This window comes from Daphnia carinata, chromosome 2, assembly GCF_022539665.2.
Source record: "Daphnia carinata strain CSIRO-1 chromosome 2, CSIRO_AGI_Dcar_HiC_V3, whole genome shotgun sequence".
NCBI classification, from domain to species: Eukaryota; Metazoa; Arthropoda; class Branchiopoda; order Diplostraca; family Daphniidae; genus Daphnia; species Daphnia carinata.
The window spans coordinates 3,192,691-3,212,756 of record NC_081332.1 but is presented as its reverse complement, the minus strand read 5'-3'; the positions used below and the strand labels follow the sequence as shown (position 1 = coordinate 3,212,756).

Genomic DNA, 20,066 nt, shown 5'->3' with positions numbered 1-20,066 from the left:
AAATGGCATGACCAACGCAATTCCTTAAAGCTCCCCCCCCCCCCCCCCCAGAAAAACCTGGGCTCTTCTCCAGCAGTATGACGAGAGAGAGAGAGAGCGGAAAAAAAAAAAAAAAGTCCCAAACAAAGGATATTTTGGCACGATGACAAAAGAAAAAAAGGAATCTTATACACCACCGTATCGATGTAACAGCGCGAGTGGAGGTTTGCCCCCGTTGCCCACTCGAATTCGAGTGTGTGTGTGTGTGTAGAAGGACCGGATTCGATTTGAAATGCCCATGGCATCACGGCCATACTTTGAGCTCGACGACTTTACACAGCAAATGTATACACATAGGTTTCGTTGCAAGGGCCTAGAGATTCTCTTTTTATATAGGAAAAAAAAATCGGGGAAAGAAATCCAGTAAAAGCAAGAAGTCAAGCGTTTAAAGGCATCATATACTTTCTCGGGATGATCTTGAAGGAAACTGTGCAAACGGCGGGGAGGGTTTTTTGGCTCTCTCGTATTCTTCGTTGGGTCAAACAAAACACTCGAGTTCCACGAAAAACTACTTTGCTTCTCCTGGAAATCTGCACGAAAAAGAAAAAAAACCCAATGGACCTCGAGAGCCATTCTTGTCTGATCGGAATGACGTGGATTCAAGTCTCTTTCAGTTTATACGACGGATATAAAAATATACAGACGGTTTGGTTGCCCGTAGAGATAAAAAAAAAAAAAAAAAAGGAGGAAAGAAATACGATTGCATTTGATTTGATGTCGTTTATACACGTCGTCGTTCGGACCAACTCTCTCGCATTGTCGTAAGAATCTTATGGCTTCTAAAAACAGTCGACAAAATGGAATGGTTGTTGATCAAAGTTACGACGTTTTTCTTTGTTAGAAGATCAACATAATACAATCGATAACTTGCAAAACAAGGCATCCTTTAGTCTATTCAATCAATTATCTATTTATTTTGGCTACAGTCGGAGTAACATTGACACGAGAGGACGGCCGCTAAATGATCGAGCCGAATCGTAAAACATAACAAAACATGTCGAATGTTGTTTCCGAAAATTCACCATCATTTAAAAAAATAAAAGATTGCCATATCCTAGAGCTGAAATAGAATCACTTAATAGCATACACCTAAAACTACATAACCTTTTTTGCGAAAATAGAAAGTTTCTTTTCTTTTTTTTTTCCTATCCCAATTCTGTAACAAAAGAAAACTTTTGCTCGTAATGTGCCATCATCCAACAAGAATGGCTGACTAGTTTGTACGGTATCTTTCGCTTGAGGCCGAGTAGCCAGGGTTATGTACGCTGGTGAGTATTTTTTTTCTTTTTCTTTTTTCACTTGAAAGCTGAGCGGGGAGAGCAAACTGCAAACAGAGTTTGAACAATCTCAGCTGGGCTCCCCAAACGAGATAGATCCCGTCTGTTCCCTCGGCAACGTCAGACTGCCAGAAGGGCCTCTCTTTCGGCCCAAACTGCACGAAAAGCAAACTCTATTCGAGGATAAACACACACAGGACCGTAAATGCAAGCGGACGATGAGAGAGATACTCGCCGTGGTTTGCCTTGGCTCGATTTTCTAACTTGTACAAACGTTATTTGCTTATCAACTGTTTCATTTCATGCTGATTCACTTCCAACATAACAATGAGCATCAATATCAGTTTCCCTCTTAACTAACCAGGGGAAAAAAAAAATCGTTTACAAAAAAAAGTGTTGTTTGTTTAAATGAAGCCAAAAGGTTACGCTCTCATGTTGTAAGAGCTGGACCTTTTTGACCGTCGGGCATAAGGATAAGTTCAAATGTCACTTGTAAACGTAGCATGTCTAAAAGTGCTTCACCCATCCCCCTCGGAGAAAATGGCAACGCCCCAGTTGATTGGCCTGTAAAAAGAAAAAAAAAAGGGCCACCTCCCATCATTGCGTTTGAGTGTGATGGCAGTTCATAACGGCCGTCGTTGGCCGAAAAAGATATACGACTTGATTTTCCCAGGGACGGACAATACGCAGAGACACACACACAATCCTCAGTGACCGTTTTCATTTCCTGTTCGACCTGCAGCCAGAGGCTACATCCGCTCGGCCATTTTCGTATGATGATGATACATTGCTCCGTGACATTTAAGTAGAACGAATAATATTTGAATGGAATCAAATTTTGCCAACAATCGAACGTTAATGCGTCAGAGGGGCGGACGCAATTTTCTATTCAAGTGCTGGGCGCAAAAAGAGAGTGCGAAAATCATTTTTTTCCTCTATTTGAGTTCCATCTTTTTCACTTTAGAATTTAGTAGTTACACTTGGCTACGCAATCGGCTCACAAAGCTTTTATATCACAAGGAGCACTTGCAGCACTTCTCGAGAGAGGGGGGGGGGCTCAATTTTTGCTCGTTTCCAATCCTTAGAAACATCACCCAAACAAACTTCTATTTCTTGAAATATTAAAAATCTATAATTCCCTTTTTCAAACACTTTTTCTTAAGCGTACTTCCGTCTGGTTGAATGGGGCAAAAATAAAAAAAAAAAGACTGAAGAACGGGCAAGACTTCAGTCAGGTGGAATGTCGTTGAAAAAAAAAAAAAATAAAGCGAAGACGGACAATGGATGAAAGTCTGGTGCTGCACCAATCCGATCCTCTTATATACGTCGTGCGCTAAAGCTAAAATAAATAATCTGCTCAATTTCTTACAACTTTCGTTTTTCACGTTTTTTTTTTCTCTCTCTGCCCAATTCATCCAAACGAAAATAAAAGGCACAAATTCTTATTTCCTCATTTCTACTGATGCCCCATTATCCAACTTGTTCTTTGAAAAGGGCAAATGTGAATAAATGCACCGGCACACAGGCACGCACGGAGAGAGATGTATCGATCGTTAGAGATGTGTGTATATATAAATATATACACACACTGTATTATGTAAATTGAAGGGTGGAGTAGAGGGAGGATGGGGATTAGAACTGAAATATGTCGTCGGGGATTTTTCCTCCTCAAACGGCGGATTCTCTCTGTGATGTTCTTCCGCCAAGTCGACGGGTTACGGTTCGTTCGACATCGTCTGTCAGCCTCAAAGGAAGAGGAACCTGTCGAGCTCGTTTTCATGTACATATATATACATAACGAAAAAGAAATACTCTTGCACAGAGAAACGTCGAAAATAATGAAACGCGTTTCTTTTCTGATTCTTTCTCTGGAAAAACTAACGAGACAAAGCGCGTTTGAAACAAATGTCTAACTTTCATTTGTCTCCGATTGCTCTACACTAAACAATGGCAGAGAAAACGAAATCGCTTAGTGACTCTAAATAAAATACAAAAAAAAAAAAAAAGTCCCCCACATTTATCGATTGCCAGTTGAGCTCGTTTCGTTGCCTGCGTGCACTTGTTACGCACAGGCGACAGCTAAAGCCAAAAACAGAACCTCTTCCTGCTGACGTTTTCCGTTCTCGGAAGACGAACACACCCCCCCCCCCCCCCCCCCCCCCCCCCCCCCAAAAAAAAAAAAAAAAAAAGAAAATATTTAAAAACAAAATAAAACAATCAAGAAAAATCGCCTTTTTGTAAATAAACAAGATTTTAAAAAGTGGCGAGCGAACGAACAAAGTCTGGTTCAACAGAAACCGCCTATGACAAGAAAAGCAAACCACAAGAAAAGAGAAAAATGTTTGGCACACGCCAATCGACCTGCCACAAGCCATCAAAAGTAGCGACGAAAAAAAGGAAAAAAAAAAACAACTTTTTTCCGTTTCCTTCCTGTCGAGTTTATTGTGTTGTTGTTTCCTTGTTTGCACTACGCCGCCTGGGCCAGCACAAATGTCTTTTTGGCTGGACAGCGCGCTACTGACGGGGGCTCATTGTCACCGACGTCCAGGATCAACAAAGTGATAACCTAACGACACGCATTGTTTCTTTGTTGCTGTACACGACACGACGCCCAAGTTTTTCTTCTTCTTTTTCTTTTTTATAAGAAAAACATTTTTTTTTTTATAAAGAGCAACAATAAGAGTGTACAACAAGATTTGGTTGGTTGCCAAAACCTACAGACGGACCCCTCTTTTCCCCGCCAATGTTCCCTTTAATTTTTGACGGATCTCTCAAGTCTATTGAACACGACGTCTTTGGTTGGAATTCTGAATTTAAATGAATAACAAATTTCCCTGAAAAAATCAAGGACTTGGACTGGGAACCAACAAAGAAAAAGATGATGCCAATAAATCGATACATTGTAAACGCGAAGAATAACAAAAATCAATAGATGCTTCAGTTTCTCGATGGTTTCTTTTCTTCTGGTTAGCCTAACTTTTCGTATATCCACCCCATTGTTCGAAATCAAAGTCCGGTTCATTTAAAAGAAATCCCCCCCCCCCTCACTTCCCTAGAATGTTACTTTAAAAAAGTTAGGAAAAATAAATGATGGATAGTTGCAAACTACAATAATGTCTATACGGTGCCTATCAAACTTGCGGCCGTTAGCTGTTTCCTTTGAAAAAAAAAACAAACAAAAAAACAAACAAAACCTGTTAGGTTATCAATTTCAAGAGGAAACTTTTCAAAGAAAAGAAGAAAGATTTAAATTCGTAGTTTCTTTTTTCTTTGGAGGAAAGAACCCGACACAAAGTGGAGGATGAAAGAGAAACGCTATCATCACAGAACACCAAGAGAGCGCTAATTGAATTTGCATTCAGCATCACTATGATGCCTCTCGAGGTATAACAGGCAAAAAGAAGTGTGTGTGTGTGTGTGTGTGTTCTTCATAACACAAATTGTGTCTGCGTATAATAATGAGCCCGTCCCTATTTTTTTTTTCCGCCACACCTAGCGACCCTTTCTTTTGTAAATATATGTGACGCTTGGACGGGTTCGCTCCATTGCCACGAAACACAGAGCCCAAAGAGTTTGAGTGAGACGCCCAAAGCCTATTACGCGCTACACCTATTCGACTACGAAAACTCACGAGTGGACGCCTCCGGGACACAACGGACGCATTAAATAGAGTTAAAGTATACATATACGGGCGCATTGTGTAATTAGCTCTTCGCTCATGCGGATGTCGCACTGATTGCCACGCTATTTGGATATGAAATACGCCGAGTGCGCTACCGTGATTACTGCCGTCTTACAAATTGACAAGTTAATAATTTCAACGCATCAATAATTAGGCATTTCTATAGAAGATGAAGCGCATCACCCACGCATGTCTTCCAAGAAGATTGCGGGGCGAAAACAAAAAAAAAAAAAAAAAAAAAAAGAAAGTTGTAGAACGACGTGTGCGACACACAACGAAACGTCGGCGAAAACGGGTGGGAGATAATCACGCTCGGGTTGTGTCAACTCATTACAGCAATTCAAAAGGGGGGGGGGATCAAGGCGTGGCTTTTGCCACCACGCGACATCAGCAATCAACTGTTTTCGCTACATAATACGTATGATGTAGGACATTGGCTAAATCAGAGATCTCCCCGGCTCCGTCATATACAATTTTCTTTGGCTGGAATCAAACGCGTCCGCGCGGCATTGATCTTCTACGTGCACCGTCTTCAAGTAAATAGTTTTACTTTTGACTATTTCTCTTGCGAATAAATACAACGAACAGAGTACGACGTCAGAAACCCGACAATTGTAAAGAGTAGAAGAAAAAAATAGGAGAGAGATCAAAGGGGAAAAAAAAAGGCCAAAAAGCGGCAGAGCTAAATATATTTATATACCCCCCCCCCCCCCCACACATTCATATGTATATGTATATATATATATATATAGAGAGAGAGAGAGAGAGAGAGAGAGAGAAAGAGAGGAGGAACGGTTGGAGAGGAAGAAAGCTTAACCGACGGGCGAGAAACCGGCCAAGAGAATTGTGGCACCACCGAACCTACAATGCAAGAAGAACTAAACCCCTCACGTAAGCCGCAGCAACCGTATCGCTGTCACCAATCCTTCTTTTCACGCTGATCCATTCCTTTATTTTCACGCTGCAGCCTTTTTTTTTCCTTTTTTCACGGGCCTGTAGCTTCTCATTATTGTTCTACTGTCTCAACGCACAGAGCTTCATTTACTCCTTTTAATAACGATTACGCAAGGTTCACGCGTTTTACAGAGACGACACCTTCTTTGCTTTGAGAGAGGGAGTACCCGCGCACTCACGTGAACGATGTGTGGTCTTTCATTGTCGATCTCTAAGGAGGCATCCGTTGTTCCCGTCGTTGCTATGGAAACACGGCCAAGCATACAAGGATTCGCATTCAAAGCGTCGGATACGGTGATGTTTTTTCGTGTTTTTTTAAATGAGAAAACTATCCATCGTTCGATTCTCGGAGCGGAGTCTGATTGGAAAATGGCTTCCGTGATGGGAGTTGATGGATGCAGGTAATAGTGTCTTGTCTCTTCCCTACACGCTACCTTGATTAACTTCATCAAGGAAGACGCTCAGCGACGCCAAGGCGTCGTGCTAGGCAACATGTTTAATGTTTGAGGAAAAAGTTTGGCGATAACAAGAAGGAAACGGAAAGCAAATGAAGGCAATTGAGTTACGAACTTGCACGATTGATTGGGCAAGAATTTGGGTCCCTTGGCAACAAGTGCCGCTTTGATTATCAAATCGATTGGTAACTCAGTATAAAAGTGCTACGAAAAAAAAATGGCGATGTCGATAATATCCTGTCGAATCGACATTTTCGTTCAGTTCCGCCAAGAACAATAAAGCCTAACACATTTGCGGATACGCTGATGTCAGCCGGATCATCTTGGCTATGACGGCTAAGATCCTTCATCGTAAATAACAATATTCCTCGTTTTTGTTTACGTTATGTCCATCGGATGACAGGTCTGAAAAGGAATAAATCCATCTTCATCCTCACCCGCTCGACAAACGGAAGGGAAAAAAAGGGGCTTCTTGCTCATGTACTGAGCCGAAAACGCACTAGAGAGAAAGCGCTGTAACACGTGTTGTTTAGGGCCAAGAATAAGAATCTACGATACAAAAGTAAGTAGTACAAGAGGTGTGCATCAGAAGAATACGAGATTATCGGGCAAGACAGGCGCGTATCACAAAAAAGAGATCAAACAAATGTCCGAAAGGAATTGCTATGACAGCACGGACACGCAACAAAAAAAAAAGCATCCGGAAGAAGGGAGAGAGCCACAAGAAAAAATGACGGATGGTCGCTATCCTCCAGACAACGTAGAAAAGAATCCCCACATGATCCGCGTATCATGGACAGTAGTATCGCTAGACGTAACAAAACATTGTATCAACGGTATTTATTGAAAATCTCTCTGCAACGCGCAAGCCTTTCTGCTTCGTTTCCACAACACATCCACGTTTCTTCTTCTTTGGCAAACCGGATTTTCATTCCCGTTTATAAAAGAGCCATTTTCTCCTATTTCGAAAAGCTCTACGACGTGAACCGTAACAAGAGTACGGGAAAAATTACATCTTCTCGATATGCGCAAAAAAAAAAAAAAAAAAAAAACTAATCTTGCCAACTTCTTTTGCGCGGACAAAACTTCGGCCTCGTCAATGTATGCAGAGCGTACATATCCACTTGCAATGCATATCCATCAGCCCTTACATTTTTTTTTTGCGCTGTCTCCAAAGCGGATAGTAAACCAATAACAAACAGAATTTTTTTTTTCTTGAAAAGTGTTTACACTCCATCATTGGAAAGCCAAAAAGAAAATATGAGATCCACTACACCCGTGCCACGAAGCAAAAATATTTCGTTGCCCCACCTCCCCCAGCGTGCTTTTATTTTTTCGCATCAGTCTAACTGTCGTAATAAGACGCGAATGTTTGACTTGTTTATGGATCGCTTTACTCCTCTCTTATTACACAGGCACAGGCCCACGGATTCAACTAAATCCAACAGGAAAGAATGCGTGTCGTTTTGTTATTTAAATATTTTGTCTCGTAGAATTAACGAATCTATTATTTTCATGTGACACAATGTGTTTCCTTCGCTCCCAATTGCTTTTTTTTCTATTTGAAAAATCCAACCTTTAACTATCGATCGATGATCCGAACAGAAAATGGGAGGGAAAAGTATTTGATGATGATTTCAAGGGAGGAAAACAGTTGACGAACGTTGGCAAAGTAAAAAAAAAAAGGATAAATAAGAAATACAACTCTTTACATAAAGACAACGCTGTTCCCATTTCCTTCCTTGCAGTCACGCACCCGACAGAATACACATCAACACGCTCCGGTGCGCTCAATATGGTGATCCCAATCACATTGGCACGTCTTGTTTCTTTCCAGGAGACAGGCGAAATATAAATTTTCATCTTTAGTGGCACAAGGTTCGTTCTACAAATCAGCACGAGACATCGATTCTGTTATGTTTTTTTGTTTGTTTTTTTTAGGAAAAAATGCTCTAATTTTTCTTTTAACGGTTCACAAGAAATTGGACTGTCTCCTATTTTGCGTGGGTAGTGAGGCATTGCCACTTTTTCTTTTTAAAAGCTTCACCTTGGTGTTGTATGTCCCATTCTGCTCCACACAAAAATCTTCCCACTACCTTTACAATTCTCGGTGTTTTCATTGCAAGTCGGTAGAAGGTCAAAGTAATTTCATCTGTCGAACACCCCCAACCCAAAAAGAAAATCCAATCTCCTGTCTGAAATATATTTCTTTTTTTCACATCTAGAAAACCTCACAGACGTTAAAGTCGGTGTGAAATCTTGATGGTGACGAAGGCGCAAAACTGACAGTCACGGAAAAGATTTAAGTTAGACGGATCCAATATGTAGGCTGCCAAACATATACAACAAAATATAAATGCGCAATACGAATTTCAAGTTCGTATTGCATTATTTAAAAAAAATCCAGCCCATTTCGATATTGCTAAAACTATGAAATTTAACTGGTTCAAGTAAACGCACGCATCAGTCGATCAAACTAAACCACCAAAATTCCTAACCAGATAAAACAACGACGTTCAATAAATCAAAACAAAAATAGTAAAAACAAGGTGATTCGTTACAAACGCTTTTATACGACAAACCCAAACGATCCGCGAACTGACGCTTCCAGCAAACACATTCGAAAGAGGCCAAAAGCCATAAAAAATGACGCTATTGTGCAAAGCGCGAAACCCAACCCTCCAAATCATAAAACGACACACATAGAAACCGTGTGGCTGACGCAGACTTCATATCTTAAAGCCGTGCGGGACACGACGGTGATACAAAATGTGCACGTCTATAAAAGCGGGCACGCAAAAAGTTGAAATGAAGCATCAAAAAATGAATGACCCATATGAGCCAAAACCAACACGACTGCCAAATAAAAGCAACCCCAAAAAGACGAACCTTACAGATGAGAAACTATAAAGAAAAGGAAGCAATAAAAACGCAAGCAGCATTTCTCTGCGTGTCAGACCCTATCGAGTCAACAAAGAACAGTTGGATTCTGAAGTTAGCCTCCTCCACCCTCATACAACAAAAAAATCTTTCAAAAAAAAAAAAAAAAAAAAAAAAAAAAGATGCAGAAAAATGTGATAATAACGGAGAGATCATGTGTTAAATGTGAAGGGCGACACATCCGTTTCTATCGTTAACAGAAGATTGGGAACGGAGAACGTGAAAACAAACTTTCGCACATTTTGCTCTGTTTGTCTTCTTATTTACCTAATGGGCAGGGCTCTTGAGATTATAACGTAATTGTCTGATTACAATTGATGGCGCTTGCTGCACAGTCAATTAGAGACAAGACACTAGTTTGCATGTATCGCACAATACATCAAGTAATGATGTAGAATTGTGAATATGCAACAGTGCAAGACATAAAGAGACGTGCGATTATGATAAATGTTCAGTTCATTCTGACCTGGTGTCAATGATCCGCTGAGCCAAAGTCCTTTCACATGATGATCCGCACCCGAGACTTGAGCCTCGTTAAATACATAAATCAAGTGGACCGATTTTTCCAAAGAGAAACTGTCCTCCGTAAATTACTTTTGGCACAGTTCAAGTCTTTTTTTGATTGAGGGAAACGATTGTTGTCACCAAAGATAAAATAAATCAATTAAAAACAGCCAGCGGGGATCATAAACGACAGTCCCGAAAAAAACAAAACAACGAAAAAACTTGTTTGCAGAAATGATCGACGGTAACGACTTTGAAAACTCGGGGAAAACTTAGAACCATAAAAAAACAAAACGAACAACCTCCAGCAGATCGTGTAGGAGAGCGACTGTTTGGCTCGACGTCAGCGACGGCACTGACGCCTACCGTCTCTACCCTGTCTGACTTGACTGTGCCCGGCAAACCCTCGCTTCTTTTTTTCGCCATTTCCCGAATAAAAACGCGCGGCGCTTCGCTCCACGACTCTTCCATCAGGTTCCGTTTGTTATACACGTACGTTTATTCAGTTTTATGCCCTGCTTCGTCTTCCATCGTTCCGGTCCGTCCGTTACACACCCGATGCGCGTTTTTTTTTTTCTTTTTGTTTATTGCTTTGCCATCAGGAGCTGAAGACGATGTTGGTATGCGCGAAAGATCGGTTGCATTCTTTCGCCTCTACTTTGCGTGCGTTAATGCTTAAAAGCCTCGCTAGAAAGTTATTGCGCATTTGCTCCGAACGTTTTCTTCGCTACGACTCCTTGCGCTCACTACTGTGTTTATAGGTATACTCTATTCTATTATATGTAGCAAAGTTAATGTTGCAGACAGTTTCGACAATCGAATAAAGCGAACGGCAAAATCAAAAAAAGGAGGAGAAACAGGAAATCGATTTTCCGCTGTTCAAGAACGACAAACACAGTTGCGCTCTGTTGTTTTCGTAAATAATCAAACGGATAATTACATACATACGCAATGATTGTCAAATGTCAAGAACAGCTTCTACAGATGTGTTGCAACCTACGTGTTTCCTCGATTGCATTTCAACCAATGTACTTCGCTTTTACGCGTTTTCCTCCACATTTTCTGCGCAAATAACTTTGAAATATTTCAAACGAAAATTGCAGAAACAAAAAACAGACGCGTAACTGAACATGAAATAAAGGAAGAATAATATCCGGGTTTCTGGAAAGAAAAGAAAAAGACCTCCTGCGTCCGGCTGCTCTAAACATCCTTGTTGACGTCTGTTTTCCTCCTCCCCGCTTTACGCATTTAACCCCTGAGCTAGTTCACCTTTAACTCCACGTGAAGCTACAACTACAGTTAAACTCTCCCGTACTGCTGTTACTTGGTGAAAAAAAAGAGGGGGCATTTATGTGATTGTTGTCATGTTTTCGCGTTTGTTTCAAAAGTTACAGACGCCCAACGCGCGTTGCTCAGCATCGTTGTCTGTCGAACGGAGAGAATGCCACACACACACAGAGTATGTGTGAGTGTGTATAAGTAGTATACCGGCTGGCGTCTACACGCGTGTGTTCGAAAATGGGGAAGAGGCAAACTTTCATATCAACAAAAGAAAAAAGAAGGACTCGTTGAGAGTGTGTGGCGTTTTAAGAATAGACACGCTGCTGACGCTGCCGGGCAACATATATATACTGCTACTGTATATGCGCTAAAGAATGTTCCCCTTTCTCCATCTTTTCCTTTTTTTTTCACATTATACAATAACGTATGGTAAAAGTCTCTAGCAGTTTTACTTCCGGAAGGCGGAAGAGGAGAGAAAGAAAAAAATCGGCACAGCAACAACTACAAAAGGTTGAGCATCTTGAATTGAAACGCGCTAAATAGCGAGGTTTAAAAACATCATAATGCACGTAAATTCAAGAATTAAAATTCAAATATAGTGGGAGGCAAATGCGTCATAACTAGAGCAACACACCGAACAAAAAGCTTGATCGAACATCATCTATCAAAAAATGAGTTTCGCCCGAGTATTGCGCAGTTTTCGCGTATAATTACTAAACAAAAATCAAAACAAGCTTCATCGAAAAGCAATAGCCGACAATATTTAATATTGATTTCGCTTTGATTTTCGATCCATTGTTTTCCCGACAATAATAACGTCAAACGTATAAAAGCCTCTATGTATATAGACAAAACAATAGCTTGGTGTCTTTCACATTGCCAAAGCGCACGTAAAGGCTATCCCTTGAAGCTAAATCAACATAAAAGACGAAAGTATTGGTTGGCACAGTTTGCGCTCTTCCCTCCCTATACTGGTGGATAAAGAAAAGTCTTGTAGCTCGCGATATTCTAACTCGACTGTTTAGCCAACCGTAGAGGTCCTTCTTTTAAAAGCGAAAAATGCATTTTAAAAAAAGAGGGGGCGAAAGAAGATAAGAGGGGCTATACTCTCCCAAGTTGGACTTTGGATGATGCGCGACCAAGCAAACTACAAGAACGGTCCTCAATTGTTTTTCAGAAAGGGGATTCGGCAGACACACAAAAAGGAGGGACACATTATGGTCGAGTCCATCACGAGGGCGTGCGGGAGTCAAACATGGGAAATGTTGCGCCAATTGAATTCAGTTCAACTGCTTCTCATTTTCAAACGATCTTACGTGAATACAGTCGTCAACGTAAAAATTTTTTCGGGAGATTGAAACAATTGCTGAAGTTTAAACAAAAACGACGAGTGCCTTGACTACTGAGCACTCCTTTGTTGTCAAGTAAACTGTTTTTGTTTCTTTTTCTTTATCAAATAGTCTAGCAGCAGAGTACCCCAGATGTTGATAAACAAATTGAATAGTTCTTTTCGATCCAGATGTTGTTGGCGAATTTATATTCAATTCGATCTTTATATGTGCTGTACGTCGCTCCTTAAGAGCCTCCCCTCGACAGAGAAAAAAAGAAGCTTGTAGACATGTATATAGGCTTTATTGCCAAATGCGCTGTCTGTGACGGGAAAGCATTTGCCGAATCCAACATTTCAACCCTCATCCAAAAAAAAAAAAAAAAAAAATCAGCCATTTCTTTATCTTGCCTTGAACTTGACCTCAAACTACCCATGCCAAAAACAGTGATATTCATTCATCTATGAAAGAAGCAGCCAGTCCGCACAGCACAAGTGCGGTTGACTTGATGATGGTCAATAAATCAACAGAGAGACGGGCTGAGCCCATTTTTTTTTTTTCAAAATAAGAACCAACTACACACTTCGACCGGTCGTGCTGCCAACCATGTCAAGTTTGCGCTGCGCATGATGCCATGAAATAAAGCGGATACACACATTGCCATGCACACATAATATCTAAATTCCATACGGCGGCTCATTTTCCACGAAACGAATGAATCAACTGAGCACGTTCAAGAGAAATGCCCTGTAGACAAACAAATTGTTGTTTGGCAGATAAATTTGCAAAACATCTCAAAGATACGAACGTTGGCTCATAATGCAAATGAGCTATTGAAAGAGCAATAGGAACTGTCATAGACAGCCAAAAAGACAAACGCTGATTAAAAATGCAGTTAATTATCTGCTGTCCTCGGTACAAAATTCGGCAAAATGATTTCGCTGCTTCTTCTGGATGAATCCAAATGAGGAATCGTATCCTTTCAATAAGATATTTATAGCGATTGCTACTGGACAGAGCTCATCCATCTTCCGTAAAATAGCGAATACAACGATGTATATCGCCAAAATTCAAGATGAAATCCCAAAGGAAACAGGACATCAGTCAGCAAGAAAAATGAAACTATGAAGATATCCGACAGGACTTTCTTTTTTTTTTCCCTTTGTCCTGATTAAGAAAACAAGAAAAAGCGTAAAAACAAAATAAATCTTGGAATCGTTCGATTCTTTGCTCAGCTGGAATTCTAATCTTTCCAGCCGTTGTTTTAAAAGAAAAATGTACATTAAGAACTCGCCGCTTTGTGCAACAAAAGACAAACTTTTTATCTTCATCCGGTTGTTTTTCAATGTCTCTCGGGTTATTATCTCCATGTGCGTATTTACTGAACATAATTCTCTCTGTTGATTCATCCCGCCCACTTTCAACAGCCTCCCTTTCTAAATGAAACGACACTGCATGTCACGGCTAGCAAAAGAGAATTTCTTTTCCACTCGACGGGAATGATGGATGTGATAAGCAATAAATAGTCAGTCGCTTCCATAAATGCCTTTGAATCTCGAATCGTCTTACTTTTCTAGTTTCTCTCCCGGTTAGCGTATAATCTTATCATTAGATTCCGTAATTTCCCGCATCTACTCGAAAAATTAAATCCACATGCGACGGTACATTAAACACGACCAGTGTTACGCAACCCTCCCACGAATAGTTCACAATGAATTACAATGCAACGCAGTTGATGGACGGATTGTCACAACTTCACCCCACAGGCGATTTCTCCTTCGCTGCGTAAATACACACTCATTGCTGTTTTATCTTATCTGTTAACCTACACGTTTATTTACTCCGGGCTTACATCGTTAGTTTTTATTCGATTATAACGATTGCCAGGCCGGGAGGGGTTGATGCAGGTCTCCCTTTGCACCAAGAAGTGCACGTCTCATCAATAAATGATCTACATTAATGTTCTCGATGCTTTTTGCCTCGCTCGTAGCTCCTCTTGTTGGCCAACAAGAGTGGAGATGAAAAGCGTGCGTTATTTATGGGATGCTACAATTCTACTGATCATTCATTTAGTCCCGGCAACAGAGAGCGCACAACAAAAGCATCAATCCCAACACAAACGCGCCCAGATTTCAAGTTGGAGAAAAGTCAACAGAAAAAGAAAAATTATCTGTTAATGAAAAAAGAGGTGTCACTGAAATACAAAGTTAAAGAGAGTAGGACGATATAAATGTTCGTTTTTCAATGGCTGATGTGTTGGAGAAAAGCTTGTGATGCCATTGTAGACTCAGTATAGGCCTTTTATCGCTTTAAATGCTCTCTTAGTTCATCGCACGAACCAGTTTGACTAAATTCGCATAAATAACGCATCCAGAGTTTGGGATTTAAAAGTCAAGTTGGTAAGGCAAAACAATAAGTGGCCTGAATTTCTTTTCTTAAGAGCAAATGAAGGCGTTTGCATAAAAATGCATCGACTGAATGACCAACTAAAAAGTAGCAAGTTTCTTAACTTGAAAACTCCAAATGATTTTTTTTCTTCAAAATGAATCATTCTATGAATTGCGAACAAGAGGTTGCACTCCAAACGATAGGTCGTTTCCGCAGTGATCATCAAGTATTTGCGGTATTTGAAAAAGCTGATGTTACGCAGATCGTAAAAAGAAAACAGAACGTCAGCGGTGTATCGTCAAATGAACAGAAGCTTTCAAGAGTCTATAGGACGATCCAGAAAAGAAAAAAAAAGTACAAAAGAGATATAACCTTTTGCCCAATTGCTGGACGTTGGTTTGTTCTTTAGCCATCGTCTGTCAAGCAGGAAAGGATGTTTTCCAAGGTTTATCACATGAATGCATAAGCCTTTTATCGTATGAGGAAAGGTTGAGTGTACGACGATGGATACAAGAAGCGAAAATGGTCTAGCTGCAACCCCCCCCCCTCCCCACTTCTATTGATCTCGGTAACGGACACCACCAAAGACACTTAAAAAAAAAAAAAAAAAAAAAAAAACGATCCAATTGGCGAGTTGGAAGAAAAGCTTCTGATACGAAAGAAAGCGGGCTTTGTTGCGCTGGACCTTGTCGATTGAACCCACCAATTCCGCACAAACAATCTACTTCTACGGTTGCAGACATTATAAGGCAAAAAAAACTGATCCTAATTCTTTTTTTGCAATTTAGGAACAAAAAAGAACCAGAGTCGAACCTTTGGGCTAGAAATTTAATTTTGCGATTGGATGTTTTTCGACTATTAAGAATGAGAGAAAAAAGAAAATTCGGCACAAAAAGTTGGCTATTCTTGAAATGAATTAGACCGGAAACTTCTCGTTAACGAAGCAAACGTGCAGAATGAATCACTGCACCATAGATTTAATTTAGTCATAACAATTTTCGCGAATCTTGCTGTCGAAAGGGAGTTTTGAAACTTACCTCCGACAGACAAGAGACGATGTTCTGCAAAACTTGAACGGGATGCAAAATGTTTGGCAACAAGAACTTGCTGTGCAACGGAGATTGGTCATTAAAGAGTATAATACAAAAGTTCATCGAGTGCAAGAAGAAAAACCTTTTGTATGTAGACTGGGAGGGGTAAAGGAGCATCTGCGTGCTGATATTTCCAACAGCCTCGCTAGCACGGGTCGATAGACAATATACACTTACTACGCACATCGCATATACACATTGGCCAACCGTTTTCGGCGACGAGGTCTACGGCTCAGTTTTTTCTTTTAAAGGCTGAAAGCTTATAGACACACCCTTTCCCGTGATGATGGTAGGCGGCAACATCGTAATAGTGGTATAGGGAGCTTCAAGATCCAAAGAATCAGAATTGATAGCCATTCGTGGATATAAGCGCCCGACGGAAAGGGCTGCACGGAGACGTGCCAACACACACTTTCTCCGAAAAGGAACATACCACCCCATCGAGACAGAGTTGTCTGACAAGAAATATGATTTCCCGCTGCTGCCTCACCAAACTTATTCAAACAGCTCTCCAATCCTGATAAATCGCAATTTTTTTTCCTTTTCATTTAAATAGCTACTAGGCCTCCCCCCTCCCTTTGCTATACTTTATATGCTAACAAGAAGTGGGGAGAGTCCCTCGTTCATGAAGCGCTGATTGACTCAAGTCCCTTTTGCCTGCTCTTACGTCACTCGGTTGAGTGTATCAGCGCGACATTTTATTAAAAAAAGGGAAAACCAAAAAAGGGCAACAAATATGATGAACTATACAAGCTCATCAATGATCTCATTTGGCACAAAGTCTAACTTGCATATTTTGTTGATCAAATAATCAAGTTTTTTTTTTCGTCTAAAAATATCGTCATGTTTTGTTTTTCCCTTCTTAATTCTGAAATCTCTCATTCTACGCTATTCCGCCAATCCATCCGCGCGCGCGTGCAGGATTTAACGTATCCAACGTTAGGCACAGAATAGCGAGAGCAACGCCAGAACCTTTTAATTGCCAATTTAGCAACGCGATTTTCTTCTCCAATTCTGCTGCAGCAACTACGTACCTCATCAATCTAGGATGCTTGGTATTCTTTCGTTTGGCCGGAGGGAGATTTGTTGCTCCATGTAAATTGATTAGACGACCATCTCTGTCGCAGAGAAGCGCGTATCCACGACCAGCCAGGCGATTGAGTGAATCACACACACACCGAGTGCGTTTTCTCGCAGGGTAAGCCAACAGACACAGTCCGAGAGTGTGGACGGACTATCTCCTACAGCCTAGCTCGCTAATGGTGTCGCAAAAAAGAAACCCTACAAATGAGCCACTAGAGATCGTGTAGAGACAGGAGGAAAGTTTGGGTACAAATAGATTCAACAAAATTCGCCTACATCTGTGGGAGTCGGCACTATGGCAACGATTTATACGGCGCGCTACACTTGCACAACTGTTGGTTGCAAAGATTTTCTTTAGAGATGTGCACGAGTCAAACAAGCGTAATACAAGAAGCCTAAAAATGTTTTTTTTTATCGAGCGGATTGGACGACCCATCGAGAGTTCATCAATCAGTTGGTTGGATCCCCCCAGACAACAAGCTCTTCGCTCATTTGGTTAACACGCCGAACACTTTCGATGATTGCATTATTGTTTGGTGGGGGAGTTGTTGTAGCCAAGAAAATGTCAGAAAAAGAACAAAACAAAATTGAACCAATGCACCATTGGTATCGTTATTTAGTCCCGAGGTATTTCTGGCGACAGCCATTAAAGTAAAAGTAAAACGTCTACGCTGATGACAGCGCGACCATCTGAGAACGCGGTCGGATCAAAAGGAATAACGAACCTATTTAACTCCTTTTTAAGGGAAAGGAAAACATGTCAGCGCGAAAAACATCTTTCGTTTTCGCTTACTGGTCCCATTCATCAAAAAACACAATGGGATCGCGTTCACTCTTGCATTTTTCGGCATTGTCATTAATTCACCTTCATGGATGAAAGTGAATTTCAGGACTCTAGATCATGAGACGATAGAAGAGTTCCACGAAAACTCTCCAGAGCAACTCTACAAAGACGTATAATATAGAATAGCAGCCCTTACCTTTGCTGGCTATTCCTCGAGTTGGCACGGAAACATCTAGCGGGAGGGTGAATCCTAGCAGATGGGCGAAAGCTAACCGGCTCGTACCGAAATCAAAATAACGCTTCAAGTCACAGAATTTCGTTTTCCTGTCGGGAATAAGAAGATAGGCCTCTTTTGAGAAACAGAAAATCTAATATCAAAGAAACTGTCTGACAAGATGAAAATGCCATAGAACTGTAATTGGCATCATTGCTCTTTCAGTTGCCTACTAACAGTATATAATAGAGACCTACCAAGAATCAAGGTCTTCGATGGGTTTTAAAGCTGAAACTTCTTTTTTTATTACATCGATCGTTCAAAAACATCAAAATCTAACGGAACTGGATACAAAGCATCAAGCCCGCCATCTTCCTACAAAAAAGAATATACCCAAAAATTGTTAATTCGTTAAGTGCCAGGAAACGTTGCAATTTTTCAATACTCAAACCTTTTTGGCATTTTCATCGACCTTGCGTTTCTAAATCCAGCTTTAGACGTTTCGGTTCAGAAGATGTTTCCTCTTCAGTGGCCTTCGTAAGAACATTTGGCGGAATCCGAAAAGACAGGCGTAGCATATGCTTTTTGGGTGAAACATCTCGAACGTCGACCAACTCGACGATTTGTCCATCTTCGATTGAATGCTTCAGCGCTGATTCCACTTTAGTACGCATCTCTGAGAAGGCAGACGACTCTTCGCAGAAACTGTAGACATGGACCGTAATGTCTAGACGCGGATCTAATTCAACACCAGATAAGAGTCCGATGAAGGCATCAAGGAATTCGACTGCAAGCGCGGGAAGGTTCATGGTCACATGAATCGGTTCACTGGGCCTTGCAAGGAGGAAAGGTGGCATTTGTTCACGTATGAACTGGCGCCCATCTAGGTTGAAAGTTTCGATGTTTTCCACTTTGTTGAGCCGGACGTTTTCTTTGAGCCAATGATAACTCGATGGGTTGAGATCATTGGCAAAAACTCGGCATTTGCGAATCTTAGCGGCCGGAACGGAAAAAGGACCCACACCAGCGAAAACATCAAACAATACACTTTTTTGTGGTAATAGTTTGATAATCCGCTCATGTTCGGTGCACAATCTTGAATTCCAGTATACTTGACTAAAATCAAACTTGAAAGTGCACATATTTTCTTTCACCTCAGTTACAAAATCTGCTTCTCCCGCCAATACTTCCATTTGGAAATTGCGATACGTAGAATCAATGGACGAGCTCTTGTTCACCACTGTTTTAACTCCAATGAGCTTGTCCACTAAGACTTGACCAATAAGATTTTTGTAAGGCAACAGATGATCCCGAAGATTGAGATGAATGATGTGACCAATGCGTGAATAGGATGTACACCCTTCCTTTCCTTCTGGTAGAACAGCTTTGAAGACATCATCAATTCTGTAGTTATGGTATTCTAATTGCAGACAAGTATTGGAGAAGCTAGTCTTGCTTACATCTAGTTCAGAAAGCTTCTGCTGGTCATCTTCCCGTAGTTTGTCCAATGTTTCAAATAATATTGGATCCAAGAGTAATTTCCTCTTTTCATCATTTCCTTGAACTTCAGTAACTGGTTTAAGCTTCTCCATTTTGAGGAGATATTTCTTGAATACTGGCATACTTTTTCCAACATTTTTACTCAGAATTTCCACAGATGGCACAGTCACTTGTTTAGTAAATTTTGCTCTGTCTAGTTCAGTCATTCCACGGACGTGAGGGAGTGATAAATCCATTTTTGTCCATACACTTCGCAGAAATGGAAAACCAATGGATGTAGGTTTGGCTAGTCTACTGAAAAGAAACCCGCAGTCCACTCCCATGAGAAAAACGGGTTTTCACAGAATAATCATCCGACCAAATTCTGTCATTGGAGAAAAGACTTTTAGCAACTACACAAATCGTTCTAATAGAACTTAATAATAAATACCATGTGTCTTTTCATGTAAATGTGTGTGGTGTGCCAACAATTCAACTTCTTCCAGTGCCAGGGGATTTGAAAATGAGAGGCGAGCAATGAGAACCGCCACGTGGGGACACAGCTTT

At 40.8% G+C, this 20,066-nt stretch overlaps 2 protein-coding genes across 3 annotated transcripts in view; both read right to left on the bottom strand.

The window, feature by feature from the left end:
* The window catches only part of LOC130689371 (fibroblast growth factor receptor-like 1), a 21,476-nt gene extending 11,285 nt beyond the window's left edge, over nucleotides 1–10,191 (bottom strand). The window contains exon 1 of one of the 2 annotated variants that reach the window (XM_057512332.2): nucleotides 9,814–10,191. The gene's annotated coding sequence lies outside the window, so the exon portion shown is untranslated. The remainder of the gene's footprint in view (nucleotides 1–9,813) is intronic. The other variant, XM_057512333.2, reaches the window with a different exon arrangement.
* The window catches only part of LOC130689370 (tRNA (guanine(37)-N1)-methyltransferase-like), a 23,626-nt gene extending 3,560 nt beyond the window's left edge, over nucleotides 1–20,066 (bottom strand). Inside the window, exons 1-2 of the mRNA XM_057512331.1 lie at nucleotides 19,951–20,066; nucleotides 18,472–19,884 (exon numbers count right to left, since the gene is read on the bottom strand). Coding sequence (XP_057368314.1) covers nucleotides 18,485–19,843 — 1,359 coding nt within the window. The 5' untranslated portion in view covers nucleotides 19,844–19,884; nucleotides 19,951–20,066 and the 3' untranslated portion in view covers nucleotides 18,472–18,484. The remainder of the gene's footprint in view (nucleotides 1–18,471; nucleotides 19,885–19,950) is intronic.